The 19,279-nt window shown below is 43.0% G+C and overlaps 1 protein-coding gene across 1 annotated transcript in view; it reads right to left on the reverse strand.

Moving 5' to 3' along the window:
- Positions 1-2,344: 2,344 nt before the first annotated feature.
- Positions 2,345-19,279, reverse strand: part of SNTB1 (syntrophin beta 1) — a 331,812-nt gene continuing 314,877 nt past the window's right edge. The window contains exons 5-7 of the mRNA XM_030218617.1: positions 13,703-13,899; positions 11,472-11,662; positions 2,345-4,289 (exon numbers count right to left, since the gene is read on the reverse strand). Of these exons, the coding sequence (XP_030074477.1) occupies positions 4,197-4,289; positions 11,472-11,662; positions 13,703-13,899 (481 nt within the window). The 3' untranslated portion in view covers positions 2,345-4,196. The remainder of the gene's footprint in view (positions 4,290-11,471; positions 11,663-13,702; positions 13,900-19,279) is intronic.

Raw genomic sequence — 19,279 nt, forward strand, 5'->3', positions numbered from 1 at the left:
TATTGGAAATAATACTCGGCATGAAAGTACAGTGCAAATTACATTTAGAAAAAGAAAGTTGGGCAGACTGGATGGAACGTTCAGGTCTTCATCTGCTGTCATTTACTATGTTACTATATAAATGCAAAATTTGTATTTGTAGCTAATGCTGGGCTTTGCAGTACTGGAGAGTACTGGTTTTCTGCCAAGTTGACAGGAATTGCATTCTACTGTGTACATGTTAAATGGTAAAAGTTGAAAATAACAAAACTGACAAATGTCTTTTTTTGCAATCTGTGCAAAGAAGGGCTTCCTAAAAAGAACATGTAAAGCATTTAATATGGGATATTAGCAGTAGGTAATTTGGGGGAGGGAGTGAGGATGATGTGGGGGCATGAAATTCTGTTTATGGATTTTGATTATAGTCTGCTCTGTATAGTGGTGATAGCTGAAGGTAGTTGAACTTAAAAAATTAAACAAAAACATCAGATTTACATACCTAAATGATCTCAGTATTAGTGACCGAAAAGCTTAGATTTTCCTTTAGGTATGAAATTTCAAAATTTGTTTCTTATTCTTCTGTTCTGCAAGTTATATGAATACAAAGACCTCTATAGTCCTAATATGGTTTGTATTTGTTATATGGGGAATATTCTGGTGAAGGGGATTCCCTAGGTAGGAGTGATTGATCATGTAGCTTATCCTTTGAGAAGGTCAGAATTAGAGAGGTCATATAGGGTCGTCAACCAGAGAAGCATGTGGCAGGCAGCAGGAAGCAGCAGGTACTGGTGCTCAAGGGAGCAGAAGAATAGTCAGGGCTGCTGAGAGACTGAGTTGGGCCCGGGTCAGGACAATCACTGCCACCCTCCCCCCTCAGCATGCTGTGTAGCCACATTTTACCCCATCTCCCTGCCGTGCTGCAGTGGCGTACCAAGGGGGGGGGCGTTGGGGGCAGTCCACCCTGGTTGCATGCTGCTGGGGGGGGGGGGGGGGGGGGGGTTCCGCATGCCTGTCTGCTCTGCTCGCTCCCTGCTCCCTCTGCCCCGGAATAGGTTACTTCCTGTTCCGGGGCAGAGGGAGCATGGAATGAGCGAAGCAGACAGGCGTGCGGCACCCCCCCAGCAGGTAAAAATGCACCCGAGGGTGTCCTTTCGCCGGGGGGGGGGAGGTGTGTCCTTTTGCTGGGGGTGGGGGGGTTGCACTGCACCCGGGGGGGGGGGGGGGCGCATCGGCGATCTGCCCCGGGTGTCAGCCACCATAGGAACGCCACTGCCCTGCTGCAATTCCACATACCTTGGCTGGCAGGGGTCGCCAAGCCCCGATTGTAAGCTCCTTCGAGCAGGGACTGTCCTTCTTTGTTAAACTGTACAGCGCTGCGTAACCCTAGTAGCGCTCTAGAAATGTTAAGTAGTAGTAGTTTCTCCAGCGCTGTTTTCCGGGGCCGCTGAGACACTGATCCGGGCCCGGGGCAAGGCCGCCCCCCTCCGAGGCCGCCACCGCCCTCCCAATCGCTAGTCTCCACCCGCCCACCCCGTCGACAGCCCCCTCCTTCCGCCACCTGGCCACCTGCATTCAAATCGGCAGCGCCTCACCTCCGTGTTGTGGAAGTGGCAGATCGCCTCCCCTTGTGTCCCGCCCTCGCGGAAACAGGAAGTCACATCAGATGAAGGCGGGACACAGGGAGAGAGGGCCCGAAGGGAGGCAATCTGCCGCTTTCACAACACGGAGGTGAGGCGCTGCCAATTAGAATGCAGGGGGCCCGGTGGCGGACGGAGGAGGGCTGTCAATGGAGTCGAGGGCAGGCGGGTGAGACTGGCCTGGGAGCAGGAGAAGGTGAGAGAGCTCGGCGCTGGGCCCCCCTTGGAGGCCAGGGCCCAGGGAATTTTGTCCCCCCTGCTCCCCCCCTCTCGGCGGCCCTGCTGTTTTCCACTGAATTGCCCGCCCTGCGGCTGCCTCCCATGTGTGACATGAGGGGAAGCAGCCACAGGGCAGGCAATGCAGTGGAGAACAGTGCTGGAGGAAGGCTTCTGGCAGGGCTTGGGGACCCCTGCCAACCAAACCAGGGGTCCCAATTTAGAGTCTTGTGTCTGCTCCTCCCCAGCCTCTACTACTACTAATCATTTCTATAGCGCTACAAGGCATACGCAGCACTGTACACCAAACACAAAAGACAGTCCCTGCTCAAAGAGCTTACAATCTGGGGGGGGGGGGGGTCTGGTTTCGGGGTCTGCTCTCTCCTGCTCCTGTTGGAACCTGGGTGATTGTGTTAATGCAATCACCTGGGTCCTGTCGGGAGCAGGAGAGACAGAACCAGAAGACAGGCCCGGGGGAATCTTGGCCCCCTCGCGTCTCCCCCTCTCGGCGGTCCTGTTAGAGGAATGGGTTATTTGCCTCCCAACTGGAATGAACCCTGGAGAGAGAATATTCCCAGATCGCAGGGATAGGAACATTGTCGGGGTTGCATTTGTAAGATATTTTCTGTGATCCTCATCCTGGAGAGGACTTCAGAGTTTGGTTAATTGTTTTCCTCTCTTGTAATTGATATTCCGCACCCATCTATAGTCAGTCAGGCTCGGAAATGCAAACTTTCTATAACCACACATTTAAATTCTGGGAACGCCCCTGGCCATGCCCCCTTTGGAGCTGTGCACAGGTTATAGGGACACAGGGCAGATCTGTGCTTAATTACTAATGAATGCCAATTAGTGTTTGTAAACACCAATAATTATTGCCTAGTCAATTAGTTTACGTGTGAAGCTGCGCCCAAAATTGCATGCCCAACTTTGGGAGATCTATACTAAATCTGAGGGTGGATGTATATTTTGGGGAATTAGGGAAGTTTCAGATTTTTAAAAGCTGTATGCTACAAACCCTTAAAATGAATGGGAGACCAACCTGATCAGATCTATTGGAGGTATTTTCATGGAAGACTTATAGATCTAATCCCAGTCAGTATACCTTTGTGAAGGCATGTTACTCTAAACTGTACCATCTACCAACCCTGTCATAATCAACTTCATGTTTGATTTCTATCCTAAATAGGTAGGATTTTGTGTTCATTACAACTTCAAATCATTAAAAGGCTCATTTTCAAAGCACATAGACTTACAAAGCTACATATGTTACTATGGAACTTTGTAAGTCTATGTTCTTTGGAAATGAACACCATGTACTATTTGGGACGAATAAAAATAAATTACATTGTAAAATAGACTTTGTTTTCAATTTCTCAGATTAGCAGCAAGGCATAGCAAAACCAACCTTTACTATCCTGACTTAAAGCTCAAAGCATACAGGGCCGGGCCATGTGTTCTATGCACTTATCCACAGGCACAAAATGGAGTCAAACCCATAGGATGTCTAGTTCAGTCTTTCTTTCATTTTTCTTGGTAATATTACGCAGAGCTAGCTTTTGGGGTGCATGACCTGTATCAGTGCACAAAGTGTTGCAGTTTCAGGGCACAACGCTGATTCTGAAGCGGATTCTCCCCATGGAGAACAGAGTACTGCTGAGCTTTAAAGATTTTTCACTGCCTGCGGTGCTCTGGTATGGATTCCTTGTCTCAGCCATGGGCTGTGCCATTCTCTGTGCTCACACAGCTTACTACCTGTGCTAAAGCTGGTCCTGTTCACTAAGAATTACCTCTAGACTTGTGCTTTTAGCAAAGAAAAAAACAAAACAAAACACTTTGTCCTAAGTCTGATACAGACTGTAGGTGCAAAGAGTAGTTAGTATCAGATCAATGGGGATGTGTGCCTGCTGGTTGAGAGAGACAGAACACATAAGCCATCTTGCATAACTTAAGATTTAAGACCTGGACTTTCTTTAATATATACGTACCACCCAGTTTTAAAATGACAGCGTATACTGTAATTGTTCTACTGCCATGATTTTCAGTTTTCAAGTTCATTTTTAAAATTTTTTTTAGAGAACTATGCTGTGTAACCATTGTCTCCTTTAATTTAATTTGATAAGTACGTCTTGTATTTAATAATAAGTAACTTTGTGCTTTGAAATATCTTTTGATTTGTCTGTCTGTGCCTTGTTGGTGGCTGATCAGAATAAAGGCTGCATCTGGTTGGAATCAAGAGACCCCAAATCCCTGCATAATATACAGATATCAGTATATTTCTAGCAGCTATCAAATATTGCGTGTATTTAGTATAGTAGTTCCATATTTAAAAAAATCCTATTTGATTCATCAGTTGTGTCCTGTTTATGCCACTAAACCAAGTCTTGTAATCTTAGCTGAAAGGAAGGAATGAATGATGAAGACAGTCGGCTTCGGGCAAGAGTGAAGGTCCAGTTGCTGAAATTAGAAAAAAAAAAAGAGATTTTTAGTGGGCCACTGTTTTATCACAAAAAGACAATCGCTGAAGGGTGTAAGTAATTACAGATTATATATGCTTGATTTATTGCCTACTTAAACTAGGATTGTTATCAGCTAAATAAAAAGAAAATACCTTTTCCCTATGACATGTTCTGCATCTCCTCTCCCCCTACCCCAATTGTAAAGAAATATAGGTCCACTCACAAGAGTTTGTGTAACCGCCAATTTACATGCCCTATTCATTTATTCCTTTCTCCCTTTACCACTTTCACTTTGTCCTTCCCCCCATCTGATTGGTACCCCAGAAGCAATGTGGGGGCAGTGTAATATGAAACAGAATTAGCAGCAATGCTGTATGTGAGTCAGTGTGCCCTTGGAGTCCAGGCAGCAATCATGGTTCTCAAAACCAGGGCTAGACGTACAGCACCACAATTCAATCAATGCTAAATCCTAAAACAAATCAAGAATATCACCAGTGGTGTGCTGGAGCCGGCTCGTACTGGCTCACAAGAGCCGGTTGTTAAATTTTTTTAGCATTTTGCGAGCCAGTTGTTCTGGCAGAGCGAGCCGGTTTGCCTCTTCTCCCCCCCCCCCCCCCCCCCCCCCGAGCTGCAGGGTCCCACTCCCAGCACATACCTGAAGGCAGCCACCCTGGTGGTCCAATGGATTCTTTGAGGCAGGAAAGATCCCCAGTTTTTCCTGCCCGCTGCTGGTGCTGACCCCTCCCGCTTCGGGATCGCTCTTTAAAAATGGCTGCCGAGACTTCCAGTGGTGGCCTCGCGAGACTTCCACTGAAGTCTTGGAGGCCGCCCTTGTAAGTCTTGGCAGCCATTTTAAAGAGCGATGCGGCAGTGGGAGAGTCAGGGTGGCTGTCGCGTGGACTGGCACTTAGCTTATTCTATAAAGTATACCTAAATTAAAGTGTATTTTATATAATACGCTTTGATTTCTGTGAGGAAATCTCGGTGAGATATATAGAATTTAGTCCTTTGTTATACTTACTGCATGTTACCTGCCTAATGCACAATTAACCTATTTAAGAGGCACTAAGAGCTAGATTCTACACATAGTGGCCAAAACATCGACGCCAAAAAAGCACTATTCTATAAGCTATGCTTAAATTTAGGTGCTTAAATTTGGGCGCGGGGACTAATGCCAGCTGAAACCTGGTATGCAAATTGAGCATGAATCCTGCTATTCTGTAACACTGGGTGCATCTTTTGTGGGCACCCCTGACCCGCCCTCTTTTGCATTGCACAAGATCCAATATAGGCACCGGTTGTTACAGAGTAGTGTGTAGCCAGATCAGCACCCAAATTCAGAATTAGTGCCAATTATGTGCTTCTTAGCTCCAACAATTAAATCATGAATTAATTATTTTGGCAACCAATCTGGGATCCACACCCAATTTTGGGAGACCTATGTGGAATCCAGGGCATAGTACTCTAATTTTATTTTACTTAAAACTCCAACTTCACAATAGATAAATTAACTTATCCGTGTAAAGACTTCAAGGTCACAAGTTCTAATATATCACGTGTTCAGGGAACTACATTCCTCTCTCTACTGCTCCTCACATCATATGATCTATTATTTGTGCTTTTGTCTTGCAACAAAAATGGCGTATTGTGTCATATACGATTCACATGACTCATCACAAACATTCAGATTTCAATATTTGAAATTATGGTATACAATGGCAAAATCCAGGGGATCGGAGGATCCTTACAACATGTAACAGAACCACAAGGAGCTCTGATTTTATTGTCTATATCATTATGGGGCTCATTTTTAAAAGAAAAAAGTCTCCAAAATGGCATAAAGTGGCATTTGGATGTTTTTCTCCCGAAAAAATTGTCCAAATTGCGATTTTCAAAACTCTGCATTTGAGGTGTTATTTTGTTGCAGTGCATGCAAATCACAAAAGGGCATGTTGAGGGCGGGATTTAGGCGCTCTCAAAACCTGGACATTTTCTGTCCCAAAATGGAACAAAGCAAAAACGTCCAAGACTAAAAGTTAGAAGTTTTGGTATAGACCTGCTTCAGTGGAGTGGAGGAGTGGCCTAGTGGTTAGGGTGGTGGACTTTGGTCCTGAGGAACTGAGTTTGATTCCCACTTCAGGCACAGGTAGCTCCTTGTGACTCTGGGCAAGTCACTTAACCCTCCATTGCCCTATGTAAGCCGCATTGAGCCTGCCATGAGTGGGAAAGCGCGGGGTACACATGTAACAATAAAAAAAATCACGCCTAAGTCACAAAAAGGTGCCCTAAATGACGAGATGACCACTGGAGGGATTAAGGCATGACCATCTTACTCCCACAGTGGTCGCTGACCCCTGGAGATGTGAAAGAAACAGTACGTACCAGCCTCTATGACAGCTTTAGATGTTATACACTGTAGGTAGGTGACACCTGCAGCCATAAGGGCTATTGTAATGGTGTACAGTTGGGTACAGTAGATTTTTGGTGTGTTTTGGAGGGCTCACTATCCTATATAATAAAAAGCACCTCCAACATTCTGAAGCTGACTCCATGGCACTGTGGCAGTGTAGGGGTCATAAGTCTGTAGTTCAGCGTTTCATTGGCTCTCACTGTCCCCGCCCTCACCAATCAGACAGAATGGAACTTGGAGGAGGGAAGTGGAGTGGATTGAATCTCTAACAAACAATCATATACGGGGGAGGTATGAACATCAGTGGAGGCAAGTGCACAGAATGGAAGGGAGGACAAACATTTAATCACTTTGTCACACACACAGACATGACACACACACAAACACACACACACACACACACACACACATACACACTCAATCACTCTGTGTATCTCTCTCTTACACTGTCTGTAAAACACACTGTCACTCTCAGTCTCTCACATTGGCAACTGTATGTTGCATTCTCACGAGTAAGGAGCTCTTCTGATGTGATTGTTAAACTGATTGAAGGGCCTGAATAAGGAAAACTTTTACCACATTGTAACACAGTTTACTCAAAAAATATTGTATATAAAGAAATCTTACACATGTAAACAACAATTATATTCAGAATACAACCGTGGAAACATTAATGGCAGGAACTCATTACATTGCTAGCGCTCGTTTCATTGCGTTAAGAAACGGGCATTTTTTACTAGTATAATATAAGGGAGCAACGGTGAAATGTGTACCTAGGACCTTTTATGTGAAGTCTACTGCAGTGCCCCTTAGAGTGCCCCACTGCTTTACTGGGATGTCTGTGTGGCCCGTCTACTAGGAATGCTAGTCCTCCGTACATCCCAATGGCTTTTTCCCCCCGAAAATGATCCTAAAAGATAGATGCACTGAGCACAAACACATCCAGCAAATGGCCATATTTGAAACAAAAAGTTGTACATTTTTCTGACTTGAAAATGACCATGTTCACTACTGGATTTTTGGATGTTTTCCTCAAAAGATCCAAAATCGGATTTAGACGTCATATTGAAAATGCCCCTCTATATGTCCCTGTTCTCTAGTTTATGTAAGTAGAACTAACCAAAATCTCTGATTGCGATTAAATGAGCATCAGACCTGTTTGAACACAGAGAATAAAGCAGAACCTCTAGAGGATCATTTTTTTATGCAAACAGCATTGAGTGTAAGGTTTACTATGGAGGATTATTGATAATGTGGAGCAAAACTGGGGTGGTGGAGATTGCTGACCCTAACTTATTATAAAGAACAATTTTGGATCTACTGGTTACGTTCAGTACAGCTAGATGGAATGGCTATCACTTACCTGATTGGTTCTTTGAACAATTTGAAATATTGCAATGTGATTGTTTGGGATGAGTCATGTGAATCCTTTGTAAGATACTAACATCATTTTTGTTGAAAGGGAAAGGAGAAGTTTACATAATATATACGGGTACTTATTTTGTACCTGGAGCAATGGAGGGTTAAGTGACTTGCCCAGAGTCACAAGGAGCTGCAGTGAGAATTGAACCTGGTTCACAGGCCACTGCAAAAACCAATAGGCTACTCCTTCACTCTGCAGGACAAAAGCTCAAATGATAATGGACCATGTAATGTGAGGACAGAGTGTTAGAAAGAGGAATGTAGTTCCCTGATACAGACATGCTATGAATCATGATATCATGTCAGAACATATGATTGATGTCTTTATACAAATAAATAAATTGGGGGTGGGGGGTCTTTTACTAAAGATTAATGCTTGCTATCTGCTGTAGGGCCCACAGGAATGAAATGGGTCCTGGGCAGATAACATGAGTTAACGATAATATGTAAGCAACATTGAGCCTGCAAAAGGTGGGAAAATGTGGGATACAAATGCAATAAATAAAAATAATCTATCTGTTGTAAATAAGAAAACTCTGGATTGTAAAAAAAAATAATAATTAAAAAATTAATGCAAGATATGGAGTAATGATAAAATTATGTGGGTAAAGACATAATGGTGGGATTTTCCAAATGAAATGGTTTCCCTATTTTTTGATGGTCCATTGCACACTTTAATATTGAGGGGTGTAGGGGCAGAATTAAATAATTATCATATAAACCTTCTCCTAATATGTGGAAATAAGCATTATCTCTGGGAATGACAACCACTTTCTAGGCCTTTAAAACTATATGCTCTGGACGTTTGGGAGATTCATTGGGAAGCTACCAGAAACTAGGCCTTTAGAGTTGTTGGTCCTAGTATTTGGAACAAAATTCCTTATGAGAAAGACAGAAATGTCATTATTAAGGTTCAGAAACTTTTGAAAACTTGTTTGTTTTATAGAGTCTTTTGTAGGTAGGAGAATACTGGGTTATGAAGGACAGGACTATCTTGTGAAGATGTATACTGCTTTATTATTTGACTTCAGCTTTATTATTGTTTGATATATTGTTACTGTTTTATATATTTTATCTCTACATTTAATTTTATTGTGGACCACTTCGGGTTTTTTGATGAAGCAGGGTAACAACTGTAATAAATAATTAAATAAATAAATAAATAAATAAATAAGAAAGAATGTACTGCCATCTAAATAGAAGAGCAAGGCCTCTGTAAATTTTCAGTCATAGACACATGAGGGCAGCAACTTCTATACTGCGTTAACCATAGCAACATGAGGGACTCTGTTACTCTTCACTTTCTACAAAATAAATTACTTTTGATACTTGAATAACTCTGACTACCCCGATTTATTGAAGACTTTTTGAAATGTATAGTTTATTGAAGGCCAGCATGGCCAAGTCTCCATTAAAAATAGTTTGCATGATGGAGATATTGATGGCTTTGGGTATGGACAAGCTGCCCTGCTTTCAACAAATTTGAAAGGTCTTTTTGGATTTCTGAGAGAACAGCATTAAGTGGCAAGCTGAGGTATTGTGTGTTGTAGAGGAGTGTATGAGTCCAGGTGTGAGTTGCAATTTGTGAGCGTGGGGAGTTAAATTGTTGAACTGTTAAGATATATTGTTGTCCTTGGTTTTATTATGTTACTAGTAAAAAAGGCCCGTTTCCGAAACCAATGAAACGGGTGCTAGCATGTGGTTTTTTTTTTGTGTGTGTGTGTATGTGTCACAGAGTTATTTTGTGTGTGTGTTTGTGTGAGTGTGTGAGGGTGCGGTGTGTGTGCAGGTTGTTGATATGTGTCTTTTTTTGTTTTGTTTTTTGCTTGGGGGTTGGGGTATGTGGGTGACGGCTTGCCTGAGGACGGGGATGGTTGTTTTAAGTTGGCGGAAGGGAGAACAGCACGGTCTCGGGCCGTCAGGGGGGGGTGATCCGGTATGTTTGGTCCATTTCAGGCCAGCTGCAGGGGAATGCTGGAACATTTATGCGCTGAAGGAATCAGCGCCGTCTTTTTCCGGGTGCTCGGGGAATCCCCGAGGTGGGAGACTGCTTGCCTGAGGCTGGGGATGGTTGGGCACGTTCTTGGCCGCTTCGGCAAAAGGGGAAGAGGAAGGGGGTGGGGAGTTACCTGCAGCCGCCTGAGAAACCATGTATTCTTTGTTTGTTTTGTATTATTAGTTTGCATTTCTGTTGAAGAAAGAGTGGATGCCTTTCGAATGATGGAGGTGGTGCGTCGGTGTGCGGTTGTTTTGTTAGTTTGGCAGCCAGTCTCCAGCGATTCCTAGGCAGGGAAGGAGTACTCCTCCCCCTTCCTTGGTCGCTGTTTGCTGCTGGCTGGATCGCGGGTAATCCTTCCAGCTGGGCCGCAGCTTGTCCTGTTCGCCCACGTCCCAGATGGTGGCGGGCACGTTGTTTTCCGACTCCTCTGACTCCATGTCAAGCGATCCCAAATATAGTCTGTGCTATAGGCCCTCTGGCACTCTTCAGTACTGGCATTAGGCATTTAAAAATTCCCCCCCCCCCCCCCCCCCGGTCTATTTTTGCACATACCCACAGCAGGAATATTCTTCTCTCGTTCCAGCGGTGGTTCTGTGCTCTCCGTGCTGCACAGATAATGAGCCATTCTGCTGGGGAATGCTCCTCCCTTATTGCCACGTAGTTTCCTCTGATTGTTCCGTCTTACGTTGCCTAGTGTTGCCTGGGAACGGTGTTGTGATGGTCCTTTGTGTTTCAGAATGTTGAGGGTGTTTTTTCTGATTGGTCCGTCATGCGAGGGCGGGGCAGAGAGACATGGTCAGTGTTATGGCTTCACCACCATGAATCCATGAACCCTTCAGTGAGTGACTGAGTGACTTCAGAACGTTGTCTTCAGAATGTTGGGGGTGAGTTTTATTATAGTAGATTTGTGTTTGCATTTATGCCAAGTTCTCAGAAGGCATTTATCTGCAGACACAATTACATTTTGCATCAGTTGCTAGGTATATTTTTTTTAGTAGGAAATGGTAGGCATGCGATTTCGTACTTCCCTCCATGCTATGGAATTTGCCACCTTCTTCCTTGAGACTAAATACTTATAAACAATGTAAATCTGCCCTGAAAACACATTATTATCAATTAGTGTTTGATGTTTGACACTTAGTCCTTTAGGAGTAAGCTGGCCATTGCTGCTAGGACTTGGCAGTTTGTAATTTCCTAGGTCCTGTTCCTCCTCTTGCAGTTGTATTTATGTTTATTATTGTGCTAGTTATTGTTTTGTGTTGATCTCCCATTTAGATTTATTATGAATAGCTTTGCTGACAGCTATAAAAGGTGGCATGGCAAGTGCCAAATAAAGAAATAGTACTTACGATCTCGCCATCTTTTCCTCCAAAATCTAAGCAAAGTAGCCTAACACCATCATCTGAAGACATTTTTAGTTTTTCATAGGGACATTGTAGAATTGGCTTTGTAAAGGCACCATCTTGTGACTCGGGTGTGATGGAAAAGCCATTCTCATAATGTATGGTCAAACGACAGCTCTGGTTCTTGAACGTGCAAACTGAAAGGAAGACATAAATGAATGCAATCAATTTTTCTTAACTTTGGATGGGGAACCATTTTCAGTTCACAAGAAAGAGGGTGAAGAAAAATGAGAATATAACAAGAGCTAGATGTCTAACGAGCCAATCACTGCTCTTCTGTTTTAGCAGTTCTTTATTTCCGATTGAACTGAAGTGTTAATCTGCTTGTACCTATTCTAAGAGGGCTTTTGAGCTAGAACTGCTACTAATCTCATTGCAGATACAGTCTGAAAAATGACAGAAAATGATAATCATAAGAAAAATATGTGGACAAGGTGTTTCTGTTTTCATATTGGAACAAGCTGAAAAGATGCGTGCTATGAGACTGCAACAAAGGCACATTTGGTATATCTCTGCTTGTTCTCTATGACTAGATACAAACTGAATGTAACATAACAAAATAGCAGATAAACACTTGCATGGTCCATCCAGTCTGCCCAACATGATATAGCGCATCGTACCATATGCTTGAGTTTAACACATTCATATATGATCTTGATGTGTCTTTGCTGTTTTTGATGCACAGATTGTAGAAGTCTACTGGGCACTGGTCTTATTCCCCAAGTATTGGAGTTGCTGTTGAAGCCCATGCAGCCAATCAAAATCTGTCTAGCCATAATTGTGGCACAGACCATAGAGGTCTGCCTGGCACTGGTCTTATTTCCCAATTATTGGGTTGCCATCTAAGTACTATTAAGTTTGTTTTGATGCTATTCTCTTTCTATATAGGAATTCTTTGTGTTAATCCCATATATTTTTGAATTCTGTTACCATTTTTCATCTCTTAATACCTGCCACAGGAGGAGATTCCAGGTATCTAAAACCCTCTCTGTGAAAAAGTACTTCCTAACATTACTCCTAAGTCAACTCCCCTGCAACCTCAATTCCTGACCTCTAGTTCTACCACTTCCCAATCTCTGGACAAGGACTGTTTGTATATTAATACCTTTCAAATATTTATAGTTTATTCAAATTTGCTATACCGCCTGGCTAACAAAGATCACGGCGGTTTACAATAAATATACAATATTAAAAAGTATAGAAAATGAATAGGATAGCCTAAAACACTCATTCAAGGATTACACTTCAAAAATAACTCATACAGATTCCCCATCTTTATAGAAACTGCCTTGTCTCAGTACCCAACCTCATCATGAACCTGCATGTCCAAAAGCCATGTAAATGTCTGTATCACATTACTCCTATCCCTCCTTTCCTCCATGACAGAAGAATTCAGCAAGAGACCATCCTACCAAATTCTAACCAAGTCCATCTAAAAAGAAAAAAACAAGCTTGCCCATTTTCAAGCTGAAAGCAATTGGCAATTTTTATAAACTGCAAAGTGAACACTTATGGATTATTAAAATCAGCCAAGTTACCACTGAATGGTATTGATGTTTTGTATACTCCTGGATTGAATACTAAATTCCCTGTAGCTTCATCTTAAGAGTCAATTATCAATGATAGAAAAAAAAACATGCATAAACTAAACTGACCTTGAAACTAATAATCAGTTTTTCAATGTAAGGGCATGCTTAGATGTGTGTCCCCTACAATGTTCTTAACCTCCGATGGCTGTCTTCCCTCCCTCACCCCCATCCACTTTGCTAATGCCAATGAGTGGAGATGGTAGGCTGAGAGCAATTTCTGGTCCTCCATATTTGCGCTCTGTGTGGCCACCCCACTCGTACAGCCCTTGTTATGGCACTGGTTTCTTCTAAGACCCAAATACATCAGCTAAGCAGCTTGTTCCTTTTTTTTACAGTTGACATCAACTTTCTGTTTTCCAAGAGGCGGCACTCCCTGGTCTGTTTCTTCAAGCTCAATCCGCTATCAACAAATGCCATTATTGAATGCTTGTATCATACATCATTTGCTACCAGGACTCTTCCTATTGCATTGTAAGCTAATCTTATTGCCTGTTGTCGGCTTGGTCTTCTTATGTGTGATTTTGTGTTTTAATTAAAAAAGGACTATAATGAATTTTGGAAGAGAAGGGCTCTCCAGGTGGTACTTACGGGTTGTGATTTCTTTAATGAGTTCAGCTGCATTGTGGCAGCCCTGCACTATGTATCTTGTCCACAGTGAAAGGTCTCTGGGGCTCTCCGCTCTAAACATGTGTGTATCAATCCCTTGTCTGGTTCCAGTACGAGTAGCAAAAGACAATTCCATCCCAGGCTGTGGAGATCCTTTCCCAGGACTGGAATGAACCAACCTACAATTGGATAAAAATGAATCATATAATAAGGGCCAGTGGTTTTATCATCTTTTTTTTTTTTATAGCCTGCAGGTTACCATAGGATAAGTGTTACTCTAAGCACAAAATGGATCAAAACCAGGGCTAGAGTGCCATGTTTTGGGCAGCTGCAAAAACAGGTGTAAACAGTGTGGCTGACAGACTCCCTGGCCCTACAAACAAAAAAGGGGGATGTAAAACTTCTACAGTAAGTCAAAGGAAAACAAAAAAGGGGTGGAAGAAAAATGTTCCAAAGTAATCAAATGCTTCTAAAATACTCTTTATTCTTCAATGAGTGATCAAATTGGTGTACAATCTTGACCTGCCAAAGTCATAAACAGTTTTTTAGAAGCTTGGACTTCTTTTTTGTCAGATTCCCTGGCCCTGCCAGCCAAAGATGCAGTGCTGCTGGCCAGATGGAACAGTATGACTGTTTGGTAATTTGGGGGCAGATATTGGAGGAAGTAGAAAGAAGTAGGAGCAGTTGCTAGTGAGGGAGGAAGGGGAAGAGGCAATAGGCAGATGCTGGGGGAGACAGGGGTAGCAGAATATTTTTTGCCTTGGGGAGGGCTAAACAAACCAAACTCTGTCCTTGCCTCTTCATTTCCCTGGCTGCTGATGCTGTGTGGGACCAAATTTTGGTAGGGCTGTAGCCCGTGGCCCATCCCATTCTGCTGCCTTTAGGGGAGAGTCAACAGGCATGGATCTGAATCACATGTCCTGTTGGCCTCCACAGGCCCATGACACAGCTTGAATCCTCACCTTCTGTTGAGCCTATATAGACCAATAGGATTCTATAGATTTGCCTGCCTGGTACTCAGTAGGAGGCAAGGACCACCACAGCTTTCTCATTTGATGCTGTAACTTGGCCTGTGTGGGCTGATGATGATGCCACTGTCCTGTGGTTTTTGTTTTTGTTTTTTAAACTTGTCTATATGTGTATAGGGATTTGTGATCCCAAATGAGGTTTGTATGACTCCATTCAGGATTGTGATTCATAGTTTGGAAACTGCTGCTTTATGTACATGTATCTGTGTATATACATCTGTATTCACAATCTATTACCCCGCTATTGCTCCCACCATCTGTCTGGATGGAATCTGGTGGGGAAGAGGACACTTCTTGATGGGGCAGCTGGTCACACAATTTTTTTTCTTTTGGGAAGGGTGTTGGGGGACATCAATACTCATATTGTTGCTACCACAAGTAATAAATCTTAGGCATTGTTTGATGGTTTTATTTGGTGAGCAAGGAATAGAAAGGTTATATTGGTGTGTAAAGTAAAGGGTTATTGGTTATGTAGAACACAATTGGGCACCATAATTACCCCAATTAGCCATAAACCAGTGCTTCAGGAAGTCATGTAGCATCCATGATAGTATTGCTCAGAAAAATGGTTCATAGCCTAATTGGCCTTCAGGCCTGCAAAGATGAAATAGGGAACACCCCTACACTTCCTAATTTTCTCCCCCCACACTCCAGCTGGAACTCTGTTGTATCCTAGAGTGCAGTGTCCTTCTCCTTCCTCCCTCTCTACCTCCCAATGCACCTCCCAGTGCTTTGCAACATTCTTCCCCTCTCTCTGCCAAGGCCGGTGTAAGACTGTAAGATGCCCTAGGTGAGCCTTCAGACTTGCACCCCCCCCTCAATTGATTTTCAGTCCCCTAGGGTTCCCAGGCTAACTGACACTAGAGCATGCTAAATACTAGGGGTCCGGTTTACTAACCTGTGCTATAGGCGTGCTAGCATTTTTAGTGCATGCTAAAAATTAGCACATGCTAACACTAGAGACACCCATATATTCTTATGGATGTCACTAGCATTAGCACATGCTAAAAAAAGCTAGTGCACCTTAGGACACCAGGGGCCCTGTATACTATTTTATACCTATGAGCCACGTGGCATGTAATGTATGTTAATATCTGTTAGAATGTTCTAAGCTTTAGTAAAAGAGCCCCAGTGAAGAAATATGTTTTATGTGCAGGGTTAATAGTCTCAACTTCACAGTCAACTATTGAGGGCATGCCAAAAAACCAGAATTATTTTTATTTATTTATTTGTTGCATTTGTATCCCACATTATCCCACCTCTTTGCAGGCTCAATGTGGCTTACAATACATCATGAATAATGGAATTACATGAGAAGGTATACATTTAGTAATAACAGGAGAATTTTAGGTAACAATGTAGTGGTGAAACATGATAATGTTTTAACAAGCTAAACATAGTAATAAACATTTAAAAAGACATCTAAGAATTGTATAAGAAAATATACATTTAGTAATAGCAGAAGGGACTAGGTTAGATTGGTAGCGAAAAACATGATCGTAGAATAAAGGTTTCTGTCATAGTTATTGTCAAAGGTCTCCCAAATGGTGAGAAAAAAAAGAAAAGATATTTTTTAAAGGGTATGACTTCTTATCTGATACAAACTAGAAAGGATGAGGAACAATCCTACAAGACAGTTTTTCTCAAGTCCATCAGCCCACACAAAACAGAGGTCTTAATTCTTTACAAATATATTAGAAATGTGGGCAGAATACAAGGTCCATAACTGGACAATATGACAAAACTCAGATTAGATAGTGTTGTTACAGTCTCCATGTCTACAAATCAAGGAAACATCAAGAGTACATTGACATGGACTGAAATAAGAGCAGTGATGATCTAGCACAGCGTCATAAGCATATCAGCAACTTCACTCTAGTCAGAGTTTACTAATTTAAGATCCCCTCAACCCATAAAATTAGGCTGGTTTGCACATGGAATTATCTACCTTTGGATATTAATGAGGTTCTTGAGTTACCCAGTTAATGTGTTTTAATGCAAATTATACGACATGAGTCCCATTATTCTCAATGTGGCCAATTTACTAACGATGCGCTTAACTCAAATTAATATATCAGTTTGCATTATGTACTGATAAATGCACATTATTTGGGGATCCTTTTACAAAGCTGTGGTAGAAAGTGGCCTTTGCGTACCCTTAAATGGGGTTTTCCTGCATACTAAGGCCATTTGTACCACAGAGGTAAACTGGCCAATTTTCTATTTTCAGTATTAATGGTCATGTACTAATGAGAATTTACCGCCACTCATTTTGTAGGCAGTATGAGCTCTCATGGTAACCCTGTGCTAATCAGTTAGCATGTGGTAATATAGATGTGCTAACTACTGCAAATATTCCTGCTCTCTGCACCCCAGACACACCCCCTCAATGAAAAAAATTAAAATGTGTTTAGCATACACATTTGGGACTTACTACAGGATGCTTGAGCACGTCCTGTGGTAAGCTCTTTTAAGCTACAGTGAGCATGTGCTAGCGCTTACTGCAGGCTTCGTAAAAGGGCCCTTAAATGAGGCCCTAACATTGAAGCAGCTTATATTTATTTTTTGGATTTTGCTTACATCTTTTTTCAGTGGTAGCTCAAGGTGAGTTATATTCAGGTACATTGGCAGGCAGATGATCAAAAGCAAATGCCGGCGCTAGAGGCTGTTAGCGCCGGTGTTTGCTACCGCCCCATGATCAGAGCCCTCGAGCGCATGAAACAATGCACTCGAGGGCTCTTAGCGCAAGTAGCTTGCAAATGCTAATCAGCGCTTAACGCATTCGTCCCCAATGATCAGTGTCCAGCGCCAAAGATTGGGTCGCTGGCCATGACAAACCCTACGCCAGCTCCGAGCTGGCATTAGGGTTTGCAGATCATTGGGGAGGAATGGTGAGCCCTGTCTAGCATGCATTTGCATGCTGGCAGGCCCCCATTCCCCCCAACAGCAAACCTGCCAGTGAGGGCAGTTGAGGACGTCCAAAATTTGGACGTTTCTGTGATGGGGCAGTTGAGGACATCCAAATTTTGGACGTGTTGGCAATGGGCAGTTAAGGACGTCCAAAACTGGATGTTTCTATGACAAAGCCATCTTTCTCATGGAAACATCCAATTTTGGACGTCCTTAACTGCCCATTGCAGAAACGTCCAAATTTTGGACGTCTTCAACTGCCCTGTCGCTATACCTCTGACACCCCCTTGAAATTTGGCTGTCCCTGCAACAGGGCAGTTGAGGACGTCCATCTTCCGATTTAAAGATGGGCGTCCTTCTCTTTTCATTGGTCTCCAGCCCAGACCTGTCAAACAAGTGCGGGAGGATTGTGCTGAGCGCATGCTCAGGCACAATTCTCCCGCACTTCTACGACATAATCAGAGATAATTGCACTGCTTAAATTTGCATGCATTATCTCTGATGATAGGTCTCATAGCACCCTGCACTGTTCCAGCGCTATTTTAGAGCTCTGTTTGGAACAGCACGGGGCTTTTGATCATCTGCCTGTGGGTATTTCCATGTCCCTGGAAGGCTCACAATGAAGTGATTTGAGGAGAGGGCTAATATGAGCATAATGACACTGGCGGAATATAAGTCGTGCAGTAGAATTTTGAACAGATTGAAGGGGAGAGAGATGGCTAAGCATGAGACCTGTGAGAAGCAAGTTGCAGTAGTCTAAGCGTGGGTAATAAGAGTGTGGAAAAGGGTTTTGGTAGTATGCTCAGAATGGAAGGGATGAATTTTGGTGATATTATAGAGAAAGAAACGACAGATTTTAGCAGTCTGTTAGATATGTGCAGAGAAAGAGAGAGAGGAGTCGGAGATGACCCCAAGGTAGCTGTTCTGCACTGATACAAAGAGAAGGAACAGGCGGTGGCAGCAGTCGCAGCAGCAGCAGCGGGGGGGGGGGGGGGGGGGGGGGGGGAATGGGAGGAACACCTCCAACCTCTCCCCTCTCCTTTAAACTTAAATAAAGGAATGGTGCAGCAGCTGGCAAACATTATTTTAAAATAACTTTGCTACATTATTTTTGTCCTCCTCCTCCTCTCTCTGTTAAAAGTGTTGTTTCCAATTGCTGGAGAAGCACTTTCCACTTCTGGCCCAAAGTCTCATGATAACAGCCATGAGACTTTGGCTTGGTAGTGGGCGGTGCTTCTTCAGCTGGTGCAAAAGAAGACTTGTAATATAGAGAGGTAGAGGGAAGTGATATGACAAGGTTATTTTAAAGTAAATGATGTTTGTTGTGCTCTTTGTCACCGCAATATGGAGATACTGAGCTATGTGCATCCCCTTCTTGCCCCCCCCCCCCCCACTGTGTGGGGGCTGCTGGGCAGGAATGTATACCTTTGCACTAACACAGGAAATACACACTGTCCTTCTGCACAATGCATTTTAAAATCCCTACGTGCTTCATTTTTTCTATAGGACCTGAGCAGGTTTTCTCTTTGCTTGTACCTACCAAATAAATGTTCTGTACACAGCATTTTATAAGAACATTTTGAAATCTAGTGGCATTCCTGAGGGCTAAGACTATTGTTTG

Source organism: Microcaecilia unicolor, chromosome 1 (assembly GCF_901765095.1).
Source record: "Microcaecilia unicolor chromosome 1, aMicUni1.1, whole genome shotgun sequence".
NCBI lineage: Eukaryota > Metazoa > Chordata > Amphibia > Gymnophiona > Siphonopidae > Microcaecilia > Microcaecilia unicolor.